The sequence below is a fragment of the Dipodomys merriami genome, unplaced genomic scaffold (genome assembly GCF_024711535.1).
Source record: "Dipodomys merriami isolate MVZ:Mamm:240054 unplaced genomic scaffold, mDipMer1.0.p SCAF_5, whole genome shotgun sequence".
In the NCBI taxonomy this organism is placed as follows: domain Eukaryota; kingdom Metazoa; phylum Chordata; class Mammalia; order Rodentia; family Heteromyidae; genus Dipodomys; species Dipodomys merriami.
This window is the reverse complement of record NW_027206068.1, coordinates 10,390,211-10,409,770: the sequence shown is the minus strand read 5'-3', so window position 1 is coordinate 10,409,770 and position 19,560 is coordinate 10,390,211. Positions and strand designations below refer to the sequence as shown.

General features: G+C 42.6%; 1 protein-coding gene across 2 annotated transcripts in view; it reads left to right on the top strand.

Moving 5' to 3' along the window:
• The window catches only part of Nfe2l3 (NFE2 like bZIP transcription factor 3), a 38,981-nt gene that overhangs the window by 9,200 nt on the left and 10,221 nt on the right, over positions 1-19,560 (top strand). For both annotated transcript variants that reach the window (XM_069996057.1, XM_069996056.1), the window contains exon 2: positions 13,826-13,999. In XM_069996057.1, the coding sequence (XP_069852158.1) occupies positions 13,826-13,999 (174 nt within the window). The remainder of the gene's footprint in view (positions 1-13,825; positions 14,000-19,560) is intronic.

The following is a 19,560-nucleotide window of genomic DNA, read 5'->3' as shown; positions in this document are numbered from 1 at the left end:
AAGCCATACCCCTTGTACCTCGGCAGCTGTTTTTTGCACAATGGAGTAAGTAAGGTGCAGATTTTTTGCACTGTATGGATGGCTCTGCGTGGAGCCTGTCACCCCCAGGAACCTGACAGTGTGAAACAGGCAGGGCCTCTGTGAGTAATGGGGTTAGCTGGAGGAAAAATTCCTCCTAGATGGCTCAAATGGAGAGACTTGAATGACTTCATGCAGCTGTGTGGGCGAACAGACTGAGATGATGTTATACTCAGAGGACCCTCGTGGGAAGAGGTGCATGCAAGGAGGAGAAAGGTCATCTGGCCTCTTCTTTGCCCACTGCATTTTTTTTTCACTTTTTCTTTTTGTCGGTTGTGGAGCTTGAACTCAGGGCCTGGGCACTGTTCCTGAGCCTTATCACTCAGGGCTAGTGCTCTACCACTTCGGGCCATAGTGCCACTTCTAGATTTTTGGTGGTTCACTGGAGATAAGAGTCTCACAAACTTTCCTGCCTGGGTTGGCTTCGAACTGTGGTCTTCAGATTTCAGGCTCTCAAGTAGCTAGGATTACAGGCATGAACCACCTGGGCTTGGCTTTACTCTGCATTTCTTTGTTTCCATTCCTTTTGGTGAACACAACTGAACACCAAGCAGCATTGGAGGAGCCTCAGATGAAAGGAGTAAGCTGCTGGTGGGACACATGAATCTGGAGGACAAACAAGAACCAATACCAGGATGGGCGCTCACACTAATAATCCTAGCTACTCAGGAGACTGAGATCTGAGGATTGAAGTTCCAAGCCAGCCAGGGCAGGAAAGTCTATGAGACTCTTATCTCCAAAAAACCAGAAGTGGAGCCATGGCTCAAGTAAAATTTTCATAGTGCTTGGCCAACAGCAAGTGTTCAATAAATGAGAACTGTAATTATTGTAAACTGCTATTAAAAGCTACACAAGCCAAACAGGACACAAACTCTCTTTATCTGGCTCCCTGCTTCTCTGGAGACCTGGTGACTCCAGCTTGCCCTCCAGCCTACAGACAAGCCTCAGAGTTCCCTTTCCCCACTGGTTCCCTCTGATGTCATCCTACTCACAGGCACCACACTGTTCTTTGTCTTTGAAGGTTCCTCCAACTCCAAGTCAAAGCAGGTCTCCACCCCCCTCCCCCACATGCATAAATGAAAGGGCCGGTTAGGCCAGCTGGGACTGCTCACAAAGGACATTTTCGGGGGCAGAATCCCAGCCCAATCATTCAGGTCCCCATTATGCAGCATAATAAGTACATATAGCAGTGCACAGGGGCTTCAGAGACTCCAAGGAAAAACACGAGCTGTGTTCCTCTCTTCCCTTTACTGATTGAGAAACCTTCATGCAAAACTGCTTTCTACTTGGGCTGCCAGGGCAAATGCTAGGAGCAGCATTCGAGTAGAAAGAAAAGGCCCAAGTAGTTATTCTAGCTAGAATAAAATACGAGCCATAAGGAAGAAAAAAACCCAAACAAACAATTATAGATCTGAAAGACAGAAACCATTTGGAACCAATGGGCCAAATTAGGAAGGTCCATTCCCCACATAGAGAGCCTCTCCTTGGTGCCAGGGTTTTAGCTGTGGTACAACAGCAGCTTCCAAGGACAAACATGGAATATTTCCTCCATTCAAAAAACAAAACAAAAATCAACAAAAAACTGGGTCCTAGTCCCACCAGGTTAAAGATCACCTACACACAAATAAAAGGTAACTTAATAATGGGTTTGGCTTGCCTGTTCAGTAAGCTCATAGATCATAAACCTCTAGCATATACTACCACACTTGTAAAACATTCCTGCATCTCAGCTTTTGTGTCACTGGATTGAGAAAAAGAAAAGAGAGAGTAGACTAATGTTGCCAACACTGATTGGGTTTGTTTCCAATCTAGTCATTAATGGCAACATTTCAGAATCAGGAAGGAATAGCAACTAACATTTGTAGAGCAGTCTTGTGAATTAGATGGTATAGTCTCATTTCAGTTGGGGAAACAGAGGGTCAGAGAAGTTTGAGCAAATGGCCCAACGTTACAAGGCCATTTGCTTAGAGTAAGCCTCCTTGCTCATTTGGTTTGAGCAAGAGCCCTTCTATACACAATGCTACTTACTACAAACAGCAAAGTCTGCTAGAGATGGCACAGCCCCTTTTCACTTGTAAATACATCCCTCTCTGCCTTGAGGCTTTGGGCTCTGCTCTCCCCACACTACATTGCTAACTATTCCAAGCTGGACTCTGAGACATGTAGTGAGCTGGAGAGAAGGGACAAGAAGGGAGCAGGACTAAACAGCAGATGCCAACTGTGATGTGGGATAATACAGTTGCAGCAGAACTGCCCCATACTGGGCCAGGATGGTCAGGTCTCTCTACTGTAGCCTCACCAGTCTTAGGGCATGGAGGCTCCAGGAAAAGTAGGTAAAGGTGAGGTAGTTCTCTGCAATTGCTTTAAGTCCTTCTTTGCAGGGGATCTGGTGCATATTTCCATTGGCTTCTCATTAGCCCAGGCTAATGAGAAGCATTCTTTGCATGGCTTCTTATACATGGCCCTGCTGACTTATTGATAGGCTATCAATAAATGCGCTGCATGGATTGAAGAGCCAGCAAAGAAAATATTTAGTGAATAACATTCTCAGATATGCTGGGTGCTGGTGACTCACACCTATAGTCCTAACTACTCAGGATCTGAGATATGAGGATTGCAGTTCAAAGCCAGCCCAGGCAGGAAAGTCTGTGAAGCTCTTATCTCCAATAAACCACCAGAAAACGGGAAGTGGCACTGTGGCCCAAGTGGTAGAGCGCTTGCCTTGAGCTGAAGAGCTGAGGGACAGCACCCAGGCCCAGAGTTCAAGCCCCATGACCAAAAAAAAAAAAAAAAAAAAGAATCTCAGATCTGTGGAATTCAGTTTGCCTACAAGATTCTCCATAGTTGGGGCAGGGTCCCCCCTTTCCCTGTGACTCCAAGGGTAATAGCCATACCAGATAGTTCTGGTTTATGCTTCTGGCCCAGATTAGTCAGTATTAGCAGTCGTCTCCTCTCGTTCAAAAGTAAACTAGTTTGGGTAGTATTTTTTTTTCTTTTTTTCTTTTTTTTTTTTTTTTTACTGGTCCTGAGGCTTGAACTCGGGGTCTGGGTGAGGTCTCTGAGCCTGTCTGTGCTCAAAGCTAGCACTCTACCACTGGAGCCATAGCACCCCTTCTGGCCTTTTCTGTGTATGTGGTACTGAGGAATGGAACCCAGGCTTCATGCATACTAGGCAAGCACTCTACCACTAAGCCACATTCCCAGCCCCTGTGTAGTATATTTTATGGGCGCTATTCAGTAGGTCCTTGGAGTGCCAAGCCTACTGAGTAGGCTCTTTGAAGAAACTGGGTTTTCACCTATGAGATGAATAACCCCAAGCCCTTCTGTTTGCCTTCCTGCCTCTCTTCCTGGCCAGAAAGGAAGAGGAAAATACCCAAGGCAGCAAAAATGTAAATTATAACCATGACTTCCTCCCTCTACTCTGAATCCTTATTAAGGATATTCAGGCATTCTCTTTTTTCTTTTTTTCTCTTTTCTTTTTTTGTCGGTCATAGGGTTTGAACTCTGGGCCTGGGCGCTGTACCTCAGCTCTTCAGCTCAAGGCGAGCGCTCTAACTTGAGCCACAGCACCACTTCCTGTTTTCTGGTGGCTAATTGGAGATAAGAGTCTCACAGACTTTCCTGCCCTGGCTGGGTTTGAACCATGATCCTCAGATCTCAGCCTCCTGAGTAGCTAGGACTACAGGCGTGAGCCACTGGCTCCTGGCTTCAGGCATTCTCTTACATTTAAAATCAGCCTCCAACCTCAGTCTAGAGCTATCTCTGCTTCTTCAGTCACACATACATTGACAGCTGCAGGAAAATGGGTAGGGGCTGGGAACCAGCGTCCTGTAAACCTAGCTACTCAGGAGGCTGAGATCTGAGGATCACAGTTCAAAGCCAGTCCACTCTCCAATAAACTACTCAGAAAAAGCTGGAAGTGATGCTGTGGCCCAAATGGTGTGCTCAAATTCAAGTCCCACACCAACAAAAAAAAATAAAAATAAAAAAACAGGAAGGAAGGAAGGAAGGAAGGAAGAAAGGAAAGAAAGAAAGAAAGAAAGAAAGGGGTAGGTAAGATGAGCGAATGGATGTGTTCAAATAGCCCTGAAGACAATGGAAGTTAAGAGTAGCCTTTTGGAAGACAGTTTGGCATATACTATAAAGGAAATTGAAAAAGTTAGAAAAACTTTTCTTCTTCTTCAAAAGACCCCAGCAATTCTTTGCATGTTCCTCAAGGTGAATTCTTTGAAGTTTCACAAGAATAAGGAATTCTAGGGCCAGATGTGGTGGAACATGCCTGTAACCCTGGCATTCAAGAGGCTGGAGAGTGGGTCATAAGTTTGAAGTTGACCTCTGAGATACATAGTAAAACCTGTGAAAGAAGGAATAATAAGGAATTTTAATATTCCAGAAAGCTTCCTTTATCAGAATGAGGGTGACAGTGATGCCAAGACCTAAAAATAATACTTTAAAGAAAACTGTAAATCATTCTTACAAATAATCATGCAAGAATATTAGACAATTAGCAAGGTATACAAAGGAAAAAGATGCCAAAGCAGTTTTTAAATGTTTATATTAGTTATTTATTTTTGCAAAACAAGTTGTCCTAACATTCACTGACTTAATTCAATGAACACTATCCCACAGTATCTGTGAGTCAGAAATTCTAGAGCAGCTGAATGGAGTGGCTGTTGTCCATGGATTTGTCACATGGCCTCTGCATAGGGCTGCTTGAGTGTCCCTTAGGAGGGCTGGCTTTCATTAGCACAAGTGATGAGAGAAAGCGCCAAGAGGGCACCCAGGGACGCCCAAATACCTGTGTATACCATCATTTCCACTTTACTCTGTCAGGCCAAAATTCAGCTTGACCTCCTGAAAGATAATGTCAAATACTTTATAGGCACATTTTAAAATCAATTTAATGTTCTATATCCATTTCTCCTTTATGAATAAGAATAAGAATAGATGGTTCTTTCTTCTACCAAGCCATCAAATATATTCTTAAGTCTAGTTCTTTTGTGTGCATGTATGCTAGCCATCTTTGGGGCTTGAACTCAGGGCCTGCACATGGTCCCTTAGCTTTTTATTTTTCATCCAAGTCTAGTACTCTTTCGGCTTTTTTGTGGTTAGGTGCAGATGAAAATTCAAGAGAATATCAAGGTCTTTACTGCCAGGGCTGGTTTTGTTCCTTGACACTCAAATCTCAGCCTCCTGAGATTACAGATTACAGATGTGAGCCACTGGCTCCCAGTTAGTCTTTTTTTTTTTTTTTTTTTTCTGGTGCTAGTTCTGGGGTTTGAACTCAGAACCTATGTACCATCCCTGAGCTTTTTTTGCTCAAGGCTAGCACTCTACCACTTGAGCCACAGTCCACTTCAGCTTTTTGGTGTTAATTGGAGATAATATTCTCATTGGCTTTCCTACCCAGGCTAGCCTTGTACTGCAGTCCTCAAAATTCTGCCTCCTGAGTAGCTAGAATTACATTCGTGAGCCACTGGCTCTTGGCTAGTTAATTCTTATATTCGAGAATATATTTGTTCAGGCCTGACCTGGAACTTTGAAATTACTGCAAGATGGAGTAGGAGAAACACCAAAACTCATAGGCATAAGCAAATCGGAGAGAGACTTCACAAATGGGATTATATCAAACTAAAATGTCTACACAACGAAGAGCATAGATACTAAACTAGAAAGACAATCAGCAGACTGGGAGAAGATCTTTACCAGCAATATATCAAAGGCCTAATATCCAAAATATACCAGGAGCTCAAGAAACTAATCCCTCCCAAAGCTAATAAATTACTAAATGGGCAAAAGAGCTAAGGAGAGACATCTCAGAATAGCTAAGAAAGTCAAATGCTCATCATTCCTGGTCATAAAGGAAATGCAAATCAAAACATCTCACCCCAGTTAGATTGGCCAACATTGTAAATTTGAACAACAAATACTGGTGGGAATGTGAGGGGAAAGGTACCCTATTACACTGTTGGTGGGAATGTAAACTAGTACAATCACTCTGGACAGCAGTCTGGAGGTACCTCAAAAAACTAAACATAACTTGGGTGCCAGAGTGGCTCATGCCTGCAATCCTAGCTACTCAGGAAGCTGAGATCTGAGGATACAGTTTAAAGCCAGCCCCAGCACTCAAAAAAAGTGGCTCTGTGGCTCAAGTGGTAGAGCGCTAGCCTTGAGCAAAAAGAGGCTCAGGGACAGTGCCCAGGTCCTGAGTTCAAGCACCACAACAGACAAAAAGAATCCAGAAGTGGAGCTGTGGCTCAAATGATAGAGCACTAGCCTTGAACACAAAAGCACAGTAACAGCACCTAGGCCCTAAGTTCAAGCCCTGGGACTGGCAATAATAAAAACAAACATGAACAGAGATTTACCTAAAACCCAGCCATACCATTCTTGGGCATCTACCCAGTACATTACAAGCCAGGATACCATACGCTTGCACATCCACACTCATTGCTGCACTATTCACAATAACCAAGTTGTGGAAACATGCCAGATGTCCTACAATAGATGAGTGGATCCAAAAAAACGTACCTGTACACAGTGGAATTTCACACAGCCATTAGAAAGAATAGTGTCAACTGATCATACAAAATATCTTTTTAATTGTATTTTTTTGTCTTTTTTAGTATTGGGGGTTGAACCCAGGATGTTGTACTTGCTAGGCAAGCACTTTGCCACTGAGCTACATCCTACCCCTGATGAATATTATTGAATGAATTTATTGATCACACAAAAATTTACTGAAATGAACTCCCTGAAATGAAAATAAGAGGTTTTTGTCTTTTTTTCCCCCCTTTTTGTTCTGCTTATTTATATGTCTTTGGGAGTGTAAGGGGAGTCACAGAAATGGAAGGACAAAGGGTGAACAAATGCAGCAATTCACTGGACACTATGTTGAAAATGAACTATATAACTTGTGGGTGGAGATAAGAGGGAAAAACTGGAAGAGAGCAAAGGAAGGAGTGACATTGTCCAAAAAGAAATGTAATCATTACTTGACTTATGTAACTGTAAACCCTCTGTACATACCTTTATAATAACAATGCAATGTTTTAAAGAATATATTTGAATCAAAAATAAATGGAATATTTGGATGCAAAAATATGCTTCAAGATTTGGTATCATCTTCCTTCTTCTATCTTCATAAAGCCTTTATTTTCCTTTTTTCAAAATCAGCTCTGCCATTTCATACTTCGGAATTTATCCTTGGTTGAATTTCATAGGATGGTGCTTTATAGTTATCTTTTCTTGCAGACATGCCCTAGCATTTCCCCATCTTCAAAACAAAACAAGGAAGTGGGGCTGTGGCTCAAGAGGTAGAGCACTTGCCTTAAGCTGAAGAGAGCAGGGACAGTGCCCAGGCCCAGAGTTCAAGACTCACGACCAACAAAAACAAAAAACCAGGGACAGCACCCAGGCCCAGAGTTCAAGACTCACTACTGACAAAAACAAAACAAAACAAAAAAAGCACTGTCCTCATCTAAATCTCACTCCCCTCCATAGTCAGAATTCTTGAAAGAAATGGCTGGGGGAGGGGGCAGGATAAACAAAGAAAACACAATTTGTCAATCCCCATTGTTAGCTCTTCCACACAAAACTACTTAACTTATATCCTGAAAAGATTTTTGCTGGGTATCAGTGGCTCAGGCCTATAATCCTACCATCTCAGGAGGCTGAGATCTGAGGGTCATGGTTCAAAGCCAGCCCAAGAAGAAAAGTCCAAGAGATTCTTTTCTCCAATTAATCAGCAAAAGCCAGAAATGGAGAGGTGGCTTAAGTGATAGAGTGCAAGACCCTGAGTTCAAGCCTCAGTCCCAGTACAAAACTCAAAGTCTCACACAGCTTGAGCCATGACACAGTACTTTCAAAAGAATTCTTTGTTGTTGTTGTTGGTCATGAGGCCTGAACTCTGGGCCAGGTTGCTGTCCCTCAGCTCTTCAGCTCAAGGCAAGCACTCTAACACTTGAGCCACAGCGCCACTTCTGGTTTTCTGGTGGTTTATTGGAGATAAGAGTTTCATGGCTTTTCCTGCCCGGACTGGCTTTGAACCATGATCCTCAGATCTCAGCTTCCTAAGTAGCTAGGATTATAGGCATGAGCCACTGGCATCTGGCTTAAAACGTTTTTGAAGTCCACTAACAGCTTTTTTTTTTTTTAAACAATTGGGGCTGTTAGAAGGGGGGCTACTCTGGATTTTTTTTTTGGGGGGGGTACATTTACTTGATTGTTTTTGTGCATGTAAGATGTGATTCTTTTTGGACCATCATAGGAACAAACATATACTTATCTCTGGTAGAAAATAGCAAATAATTTCTTTTTTTTAATTCTTTTTTTTATTGTGAAAATACTGTACAGAGGGGTTATAATTACATGGGCAAGATAATGAGTACATTTCTTATCAAGCATTGTAGCCTCCTCCTTTGTTTCCCCTTCCCATCCCTTCCCATCCTCCCTCTTCCCCCCCAATCCACCCCGCCCCCGCCCCCCAGCAAATAATTTCTAAAGTGATAATATGGCTACATATTCTATTAGTAATTTGTGAGAGTCTCATTTTAATTCCTTAACTAAAGTAGTTTTTTTTAGGTTTTTAAATGCCATTCTGATGAGCATATAATAGTATCTCATTGTCTCATTAATTTGTATATTTGGGTGACCAATGTTTCACACATTTATTAGTTGCCTCTTTTGTGACATATCTCTTCAGCTCTTTGTATATTAGAAATGTTGCTTTTTTTTTTTTTTTTTTTTGGGTCCGGTCGTGGGGCCTGAACTCTGGGCCTGGGCACTGTCCCTCAGCTCTTCAGCTCAAGGCTAGTGCTCTACCACTTGAGCCACAGCACCACTTCCGGCTTTTTTCTTTTTGCTTATGTGGTGCTGGGAATCGAACCCAGGGCCTCAGGCATGCAAGGCAAGCGCTCTACCACTGAGCCAACTTCCCAGCCCTAGAAATGTTGCTTTTTGATCATAGTACTAACTGCTTTTTTTTTTTGTCGGTAATGGGGCTTCAACTCTGGGCCTGGGCACTATCCCTCAGTTCTTCAGCTCAAGGCGAGCACCCTACCACATGAGCCACAGGGCCACTTCTGGTTTTTTGAGTGGTTTATTGGCTATAAGAGTCTCACAGAGTTTCCTGCTGGGGCTGGCTTTGAACTGCAATCCTCAGATCTCAGCCTCCTGAGTAGTTAGGATTACAGGCGTGAGCCACTGACACCCGGCTGTTTCTAATATCCAGTCCCAGGCAAAATATTTCGGTGCTTGTCTTGTATCCCTTCAAAGTAGCATTTCAATCTCCCAGCAACCCCACTGGAAAGCCTCTTGAATTCTGAAACATTTCTATCCAGTGAGTAGTTGGCTGTCCCACTCCACACACTACCTTGGTCTTCTCTGCCTGTTTTAATGCAGGTCAGCCCCCTGCTCTCTCTACTTTTGCTGAGAATATTATCAGTTCTTGAGGCTTTATCATTTTTTAAGATGTGTTTGGGCTGGGAAGGTGGCTCAGTGGTAGAGCGCTTGCCTTGCATGCTTGAGGCCCTGGGTTCGATTCCTCAGCACCACATAAGCAAAAAGAAAAAAAAGCCAGAAGTGGCGCTGTGGCTCAAGTAGTAGAGCGCTAGCCTTGAGCTGAAGAGCTGAGGGACAGCGCCCAGACCCAGAGTTCAAGCCCACTACTGTCCCCCCCCCCCAAAAAAAAAGATGTGTTCTGTAGTTCAGGCATTTGCTCAGCATTCCAGATTCCTTTCTCATTCATCATTATTGATGCCTACTTGACTTTTTGTATTTTCAATTTAACCTACTCAAAATACAAGATGTTTGTCCCCGTCCCTTTTTTTTTTGTTGTTGGTTGTGGGGCTTGAACTCTAAACTTGGGCACTGTCCCTGAGCTCTTCAGCTCAAGGCAAGTGCTCTGTCACTTGAGCTACAGCACCATTTCCAGTTTTCTGGTAGTTAATTGGAGATGAGAGTCTCACGGACTCTCCTGCTCCGGCTGGCTTTGAACCACGATCCTCAGATCTCAGCCTCCTGAGTAGCTAGGATTACAGGCATGAGCCACTAGAGCCTGGCCCATTTCCTTTTTAAGCTATTCTCCTCATAGTGTTCGCCAAATTTATTCAAGTCAGAAATCTAGGAGTTCTTCATTTTCTCTTTCCTGCATCTCCCATTTCTACCAACCTTTTTTTTTTTTTTTTTTTCTCAAGCCATCGCTTGGATTCCTTCACTTCTCTCCGTATCTGTTGTTACCACTCTTTTACAGACTTTTCTGTTCATGTAACTTCCTGTAGTTAGGCTTTCTTACCTGTCGACTTGCTTTTTACTCTTGGATTTGTGGACATAGATGAGAAGAGGTTCTTTCTGTATAGTGCTGATTGTAATAACTGATTGGAAACACCTCTATGTCAATCACTAGGAGATAATTAAATATTTTATGGCAACAGGTAGAAGAGCACACTGGGTGTTTATTGCCTTGAGCATTTGACCTTGCAGTAAGTATAACTTGCAGGGTTTTTTTTTTTTTTTTTTTTTTTGTTGTTGTTGTTGTTGTTGGTCATGGGGCTTGAACTCTGGGCCTGGGCACTATCCCTCGGCTCTTCAGCTCAAGGCAAGTGCTCTACCATTTGAGCTACAGCGCCATTTCCAGTTTTCTGGTGGTTAATTGGAGATAAGAGTCTCACAGACTTTCCTGCCTGGGCTGGCTTTGAACCACGATCCTCAGATCTCAGCCTCCTGACTAGCTAGGATTACAGGTGTGAGCCACTGGTGCCTGGTTTGCAGTTATTTTTGTTAGTTCACTTGTTTTTGTTTCATCCCTCTTCAGAATGGAAGATTGGAACAGTTGGAACAGGGTCTAAATGGATTTTTTCCCCCCACTGTTTTATCTTCTGGCATCACAGGTAGTATTTGGCACTTTGGTTAAAAATGATTATATTTTTCATAAGTGTTTACATGGCATCCTTATTATGTGAAACAATAAAAAAAAAAGCACTCCTCAGGATCACTGTTTGGAGCCAGCCTAGGCAGTAAAGTCCATGAGACTCTTATTTCCAATTAACCACCAAAAAGCCAGAAGTGGCTCAAGGACTAGAGTACTGTCCCTGAGCAAAAAAAAAAAAAAAAAAATCCTCAGGGAAAACACCTGGGTTCTGAGTTCAAGCCCCAGGACTGGCACTCAAAAAAAAGCATTCTCAGTAATTCATGACCAGGAAAGTCAGTTATCACCATTGTGTGTTACTATTCCTGGAAGCTCAGCCAAAGCAATTAGACAAAAGAAAGTATGAAATTTAACTGCAAAAGAGGCAAGAATGATTGTTGAAGTACTGATATGACTATACATACCATAAATATAGTGAAAATACAGGTTAACAGATTGTACTTCTTAAACAACCCTTTCCTAGGAACTTTGCCAAAGTGATTTTTGGCATACAAGGATTTTTAGCATAATCTTTTTTTTTTTTGGTTGGTCATGGGGCTTGAGCTCAGGGTCTAGGCACTATCCCTGAACTTGTTTGCTCATAGTTAGCACTGTACCACTTTGAGCCACAGTGCCACTTCTGGTTTTGTGGTGGTTAGTTGGAGATAAGAGTCTCATAGACTTTTCTGCCCAGGTTGTCTTTGAACCATGATCCTTAGATCTCAGCTTCCTCAGTAGCTAGGATTATAGGCATAAGCCACCAGTACCCAGCTTTAGGGTAATCTTTTACTCTAAATAAGGTCTCAAAAAGAAAAAAAAAGATAATACCACATACATTCTTTGCCCAGATTTATCTGGTTTCATTTAACTATATCTACATATACTTCATGTGTAATTCTTTTTGTCTGACACATATGACAAGTGAATAAGCCATTCTATCCCCCAATAATACCCAGATACCTAACTAAGAACAATGAGTATTTTCTGTAGCTAGTTACCAAAATAAATTTGAGATGAATCTGAAACTATTATTTAACCTTTTTATACTCAGAATCTGTCTGTTGCCCCAGTAATATGATTTATAACAACTCTTTCTTCTGGATCAGTAACTAATCAAGGATCACACATTGCAACTCAGTGACAAGTCTCTGTAGTCATCCCAAGTCTTGGTACTTTTGAAGAATATCAGTCAGGTATTTTGTAAAATGGCCCTCAGTTTTATGATTCTCCCTCATGATTGAATTGAGATAATTTTTGGCAGGAAAACCGGGGAGATTATATTTTTCTTTGCATCAGCTATGTCTTATTTATGCAAAAAATGACTAAAGCAAAAAGGAAGGTGTGGGGTATGATTCAAATGGTAAGTAGTGTCTGTCTAACAAGTACAGGGTCCTTTGTTCAAATATCAGTATGAAATAAATAGAAAAATATTGTTTAAAAATGAGAAGGCTAACATTTGTAATCCTAGCTACTCAGGAGGCTGAGATCTGAGGATCACAATTCAAAACCAGCCCAGATAGGACTCTTATGGGACACTTATCTTCAGTTAACCACCAAAATGCCAAAAACAGCTGTGACCCAAGTGGTAGAGCCACAGCTTTTTTTGCTAGTCTTGAGCAAAAAAGCTCAGGGACAGCACTGAGACCCTGAGTTCAAACCCCAGCTTGAACTTAACTACTTAAGTTAACTACTTAATTACTGGGGAGGCTGGAAGATAGAGGTTCAAGGCTAGCCCCAGCAGAAAAATGTTCTCTAGCCGGGTGCCGGTGGCTCATGCCTGTAATCCTAGCTACTCAGGAGGCTGAGATCTGAGGATCGCAGTTCAAAGCTAGCCTGGGCAGGAAAGTCCATGAGACTCTTATCTCTAATAAACTACTAGAAAACCAAGAGTGATGCTGTGGCTCAAGCGGTAGAGCACTCACCTTGAGCTGAAGAGCGCAGGGACAACGCCCAAGCCCAGAGTTCAAGCCCCATGACTGACCAAAAAGAAAAAGAAAAATCTTTTCTAGACTCCATCTCTAAAATAATCAATAAAAAGCAAGGCTGAAGGTATGGCTCAAGTGGTAGAGCAATCAGTCTGGCAAGTTTGAGTCCCCGAGTTCAAACCCCAGTACTGTCAAAAAAAGAAGTGAAGTCAGCTGTATCCCAGCCTATCCCAACCCATTCTACAGAGAACTACAATTAATAATTTATAAGATAACTACTTCCCAGATTCTTTCTCTCTCATTCTCTCTCACTCCCCCCCCCCCACCTCTCCCTTCTCTCTCTTTGTGCTGAGACTTGAATTCAGAGCCATGAATTCTGGCACAACCGTTTTGCCCACAGCTGGCATGCTACTTGAGCCATGACTCCAGCCTGGCTTTTGTTTTTGCTGGTTAATTAGACATCAGAGTCTCTCCATTTTGTCTGCCTGAGCTGACTTTGGATGTTTTCCTCAGATCTCAACCTCTTGAGTAGCTAGGATTACAGGTGTGAGCCACCAGTTTGTACATTTATATTTGATCAATGTTTACTTCCAACTTAGAGAACTAAGTAAAAACTGCCTGCTGAGAACATTAACTCCCAAATCTAATCTTAAATTTGCAAATATTTTAAATTTAGGGGCCTTATGAATGCACATAACAAATTCTGCAGAGTAGGAAAGTCTGTTTCAGAAAACTTAAGACAGTACATAAAACTGACCTGTATTTCAGAATGTTTCTTTGATACAAAATAATGAAATGCTAGTCTTAGTTTATAACTTGTAGGTCACTAAACAAATAGCAAAGTGCCATTTTAAAGATTTATGTATTTAATGAAATAGTGGATCTCTATGAAGTACATTTTTGGGTACTTTTACAGGATACTGAGGTAGTACTAAGTCAGCAGAATGAAACTGTGGATTGCAATTCCCAACATGAGGAAAGAGTGTCAACCCAGAAGAAGAAATCACTCCAGCAGAGTAATGAAGATGACGACAAAATAGCAGATAAACCTGACTGGGAGGCAGAAAAGACCACTGAATCTAGAAATGAGGTAAGCACATTAGAATGTTGAGAATGAATTTAAATGTGTGTGTCTGTGTAATTTTGTATTTGTGTCTGTGTGCTGGTCCTGGAGCATGAACTCACTGTTGGGCACTCACCCTGAGCTTTTTTACTCAAGGTTAGTGCTCTATTACTTAAGCCACACATCCACTTCCAGCATTTTTGTGATTAATTGGAGATAGTCTTTTTTTTTTTTTTTTAATCCGGTCATGGGGCTTGAACTCTGGGCCTGGGCACTGTCCCTCAGCTCTTCAGCTCAAGGCTAGCGCTCTACCACTTGAACCACAGCACCACTTCCGGCTTTTTTCTTTTTTGCTTATGTGGTATTGAGGAATTGAACCAGGGCCTCATGCATGCAAGGCAAGCGCTCGACCACTGAGCCACCTTCCCAGCCCCTGGAGATAGTCTTATAGGGGCTGGGAAGGTGGCTTAGTGGAAGAGAGCTTGCCTAGCATACATGAAACCTGGGGTTCAATTTCTCAGTACCACATAAACAGAAAAAGCCGGAAGTGGTGTTGTGGTTCAAGTGGTAGAGTGCTAGTCTTGAGCAAAAGAAGCTCAGGGACAGTGCTCAAGCCCTGAGTTCAAGATCCAGGACTGGCCAAAAATAAATAAATAATCTAATAGTTTGTCTTGAGATCTCAGCCTCTTGAGTAGCTAAGACTGTAGGCGTCAGCCACCAATGCCCAGGTAAAAATGTTTTTATTATCATATATTAGCTACATAAGAGGAAATGTCATTGTGTCATTTACATGCATACATACATATGTACACACATGTATGCATACATAATGACATATTGCCCCAATCAAACATAACAATTCCATCTTTCTTTCATCCCCATCCTGGAAACAATTTCAAGTGGTTTCATTGTTTTCTTTTCTTTTCTTTTCTTTTTTTTTTTTGTTGGTCGTGGAGCTTGAACTCTGGCCCTGAGTGCTGTCCCTCAGCTCTTCAGCTCAAGGTGAGCGCTCTACCACTTGAGCTACAGCGCCACTTCCAGTTTTCTGGTGGTTTATTGGAGAGAGGAGTCTCACGGTCTTTCCTGCCCAGGCTGGCTTTGAACCGAGATCCTCAGATCTCAGCTGCCTGAGTAGCTAGGATTACAGGCGTGAGCCACCAGTGCCCGGCTCATTGTTTTATTTTCATATGTGCACATAAAGTACTTGACCACATTTCCCACTGGTACTCACTCCCCAACATAGCCTGTTTCACTTTCCTGTGATTCTTTTTGTTGTTGTTTTAAAAAGAGTATACTAATTACACAAAAAGTTTTCACCATAGTAATGTACACATACATATAATTTAATCTCATTTATTGCTCTTTTACCCCATCCTCATAATGCCATTAGCAAGTTACCTTACATTATTTTCATGCTTAGACACCAGAGAATGAATTTTGTACCTAAATGTGCTCTGCTTACCAAAAAATCTAACAGAGAGAAGTACATTTTGTTTTCATTGTGGGAGTGGTTACTGAACTTATAAGAAAGAATTAGCCCATAGAATTGTTTCCTCTGCTTAGGTTTTGTGTGTATATGCACACATATTTCTTGGAGAACTTGTTAGTGGGCTTTGCTAGTTGTGCTTGCTATGACAAGAGATAGAGTTGACTGGCATTTCGAACCCAGGAATCCTTGCTTACTTTGTGGAGAGGCAGCAAGTCAGAGGACTGATCCTGCAGGCTTGGGCTCAAATCTTGAGTCAGCCATTGAGTCAATCCAAGCCATTAGCACCCAAAAGCTCTTTTCTTACCTCTGTCCTTAAGTAAGGGGCTAGGTCCATTCGACTATCTTATTTCCTAATTGTCTAGTGACACTGTTTATCTGGGAGACTAGGTATAGAACTGTGAACTCAAGGAGTCAAGCTTAAAGGATGGATCCTTCCTGCATTTGTGTTTCTCTCTTCTTTCACATGGAATGATACTCTGGTTTCTACTTAGCCTGTCGAGGTCCTGGCCAAAACTCTAGTAAAAATAGGTGCTCCAGAGACAAGCTTGGAGGTTCAGACTTCTAACCACGTGGCATTTCAACCTATAAGATGCACTCTTTCAGTTCTTGTCCAGGTGGATTTCTCCATGATCTACTTCAGTATGACCCTTCCCCAGGATTTAAAATTTGAGACTGAGCCTTGAACTCTCTTAGAAGATGGAAAATGCCATGCCAGGTGCTTCTCAGACAGCCCATCATTACTGCAGTCTTGACACTGAAACATTACATCAGATATTACTTGATTTTATGAAGTGAGGTCAGAAATAGCTTTCTTAATTCTGTTTGCCTATCTACTGCCCCTTCTAACCAGTTCTAACCTGCTCAAGGGAAACTAGTTCTTCCCTGCTTAGAAAGTAAACACTTCGCTGGATGCCAGTGGCGCACACCTGTAATTCTAGCCACTCAGGAGGTTGAGATCTGAGGAACAAGGTTCAAAGCAGCCTGGACAGGAAAATCCGTGAGATTCTTATCTCCAATTAACAACCAGAAAACTGGAGTGGTGCTGTGGCGCAAGTGGTAGAGCGCTAACTTTGAGCTGAAGAGCTCAGGAACAGTGCCCAGGCCCAGAGTTCAAGCCCCATGCCAAAAAAAAAAAAAAAAAAAAGCAAAATCTTGGGCAGGATCTCTGATTCAGATTTAATCAAAACAAAATAAAACAAACACCTGGTCATCCTAGTGCAGCAATTAAGACCAATCTAGTATAATTCTTAAAAACTCCAAATTCTAAAAAACCAAAATATCTCAACAACAAAAATGCAGCTTCTCTCCTCCCATCTCATTGCTGCACCCACAAAGCTGACAAATCACATTGAAGTGTCAAAAGTGGCCGCCTCCTGGATTTCTCCTTTGTTCTTTACTAATTAGGTTGTTTTCTTTGGGCCTATGGATTTAGAAACTCAGGACAAGTGTTGACTGGTTCTAACCCAACGTTCTCTTATCCTTTAACCAAGGAATACATTTCAGATGGGTACTTTCATCTTGTAGGATCTTTAGGACACAGTTCCCTTAGCTAGAGTCCTCTACTTTGCCTTCTTTTCACAAGGGAAATGCATCTCTATCCCCATATGAGGGTAAAGATTCAGTTATCAGGGATGGGAATGTAGCTTAGTGGTAGAGTTCTTGCCTAGCATGCATGAAGCCCTAAGTTCGATTCCTCAATATCATATAGATGGAAAAAGCCCAAAGGGGCTCTGTGGCTCAAGTGGTAGAGTGCTAGTCTTGAGCACATAGAGGTTCAGGGACAGTGCTCAGGTCCTGAGTTCAAGGTCCAGGACTGGCCAAAAAAAAAAAAAATCATCCCTCAAAGCTCGGCTACTCAGGAAGCTGAGATCTGAAGATCATTATTCAAAGCCATCTCAGGCAGGAATGTCCCTGACAATCTTCAATTAATCACCAAGTAGAGCTGTGACTCAGTGTTAAAAGTTCTATCCTTGAATCCTTGAGCAAAAAGAGCTCAGGGACAGCACCCCAGGCCCAGAGCACTCTCTCTCTCTCTCTCTCTCTCTCTCTCTCTCTCTCTCTCTCTCTCTCTCTCTCTCTCTCTCTCTCTCACACACACACACACACACACACACACACACACAGATACATTCCTCAATATTCACTAGTTTGCTCACACCTTCCAGGTGGCTGTCTGGCATGTGGCCCTGCATACACATTCTTTGTTGTTGTTTTTTGGGTCCGGTAGTGGGGCCTGAACTCTGGGCCTGGGTGCTGTCCTTCAGCTCTTCAGCTCAAGGCTAGCACTCTACCACTTGAGCCACAGCGCCACCTCCGGCTTTTTTCTTTTTGCTTATGTGGTACTGAGGAATCGAACCCAGGGCCTCATGCGTGTAAGGCAAGCGCTCTACCACTGAGCCACCTTCCCAGCCCTTGCATACACATTCTTTATGGGGAATTCAGGACAAGTTGTGCTCTTGAGGCCTTTTTGCCATTCTTCATATGAGTAGAGTCCATCTACTAAAGCCTCAAACCTTCCTCCCAGCCTATTTCACTTTATTTTTTATTTTTTGTCGGTCATGGGGCTTAAACTCTGGACCTGGGCTCTGTCCCTCAGCTCTTCAAGGCTAGCACTCTACTTCTCAAGCTACAGCGCCACTTCCGGTTTTCTAGTGATTTATTGGAGATAACAGTCCCACAGACTTTCCTGCCCGGGCTGGCTTTGAACTGCAATCCTCAGATCTCAGCCTCCTGAGTAGCTAGGATTACAGGCGTGAGCCACCGGTGCCCAGCCCCTATTTCAATTTTTTTTTGGGGGGGGGAGGGGTCCGGTCGTGGGGCCTGAACTCTGGGCCTGGGCGCTGTCCCTCAGCTCTTCAGCTCAAGGCTAGCGCTCTACCACTTGAGCCACAGCACCACTTCCGGCTTTTTTCTTTTTGCTTATGTGGTGCTGAGGAATCGAACCCAGGGCCTCATGCATGCAAGGCAAGCACTCTATCACTGAGCCACTTTCTCAGCCCCCTATTTCACTTTAAAATGCAAAAATTTGTCACCATTTTTCTCAGCTGATACTCGCCCCAGTTCCTGTCACTTATGTTTCATATTTCCTCATAAAGTACTTTTTCTATGGCTTTACTTTCCACCCCTTCCCCCCCACACCACATACTATTTTGTAAATGAACTCCTGTAGACTGCCATGTTGAAATACTGAAATATCTTTATTTATTCATGTTGTCTTATACCAGGGCTTAAACTCAGGGCCACATGTTCTCCTGTTAATGGCTGGCCCCATGCTGCTTAAGCCACAACTCCAGTTCAGCTTTTTACTAGTTGACTTTTTAGCTTGAGCTGGCTTCAGACCTCCATCTTCCAGATCTCAGCTTCTAGATTAGCTAGGAGTGCAGGTTGAACCAATGGTGCCTCTCTAGAAAGATCCATAATTAAAGGAAACTTTCCCTGAGTACTTCACAGCTGAGGGGAAAAGATACTTTGACCACACCCTACCTATTTAACACTTAATTGGATATTGCCTCATACTACTGGCTACTCTTTCCTATGTAAAATGTCTTTCCATTGGGTACGAACTTTTCTTTGTGATATGTATGGTATAACTAGATGACCGCTAGACATACAGTAGACATTTACTAAATGTTAATTACATGAACTAGGAAGTATGGAACTGTTTTTGAAAGAATTGTGTTTGTGTACACCAGTACTGGGGCTTGAACTTAGATGTTTCCACTCAAGGCTGGTGCTCTACCATTTGAGCCACACCTCCACTTCTGTAAAACATAACAATGTAGGATGAGCATCAGTTTAGACAGAACTTTACAGAAACATCTAAGTCACCTAAAGCAAGACATTTATGCCTTAGTTTTACCAAAAACTGCTAGCAGAGCCCTCAATGTTGGGGTACCCCTAAATGTAGGGGTACCCCTAATACAGGTCAACACAATCAACTCTATTGCTTTGCTTCTTGCTGCTTGTGTCTTAAACCTAGGTAGGTGCCTAGAAGGGTGGAGGGAGGCATTTTATCAGGCTCAGCTCTGAACCTCTGGTTGCTACCTATCAGTTTTGTTCCATTAGCATTTATGTCGTCCTATATTTTGTGCATCATACT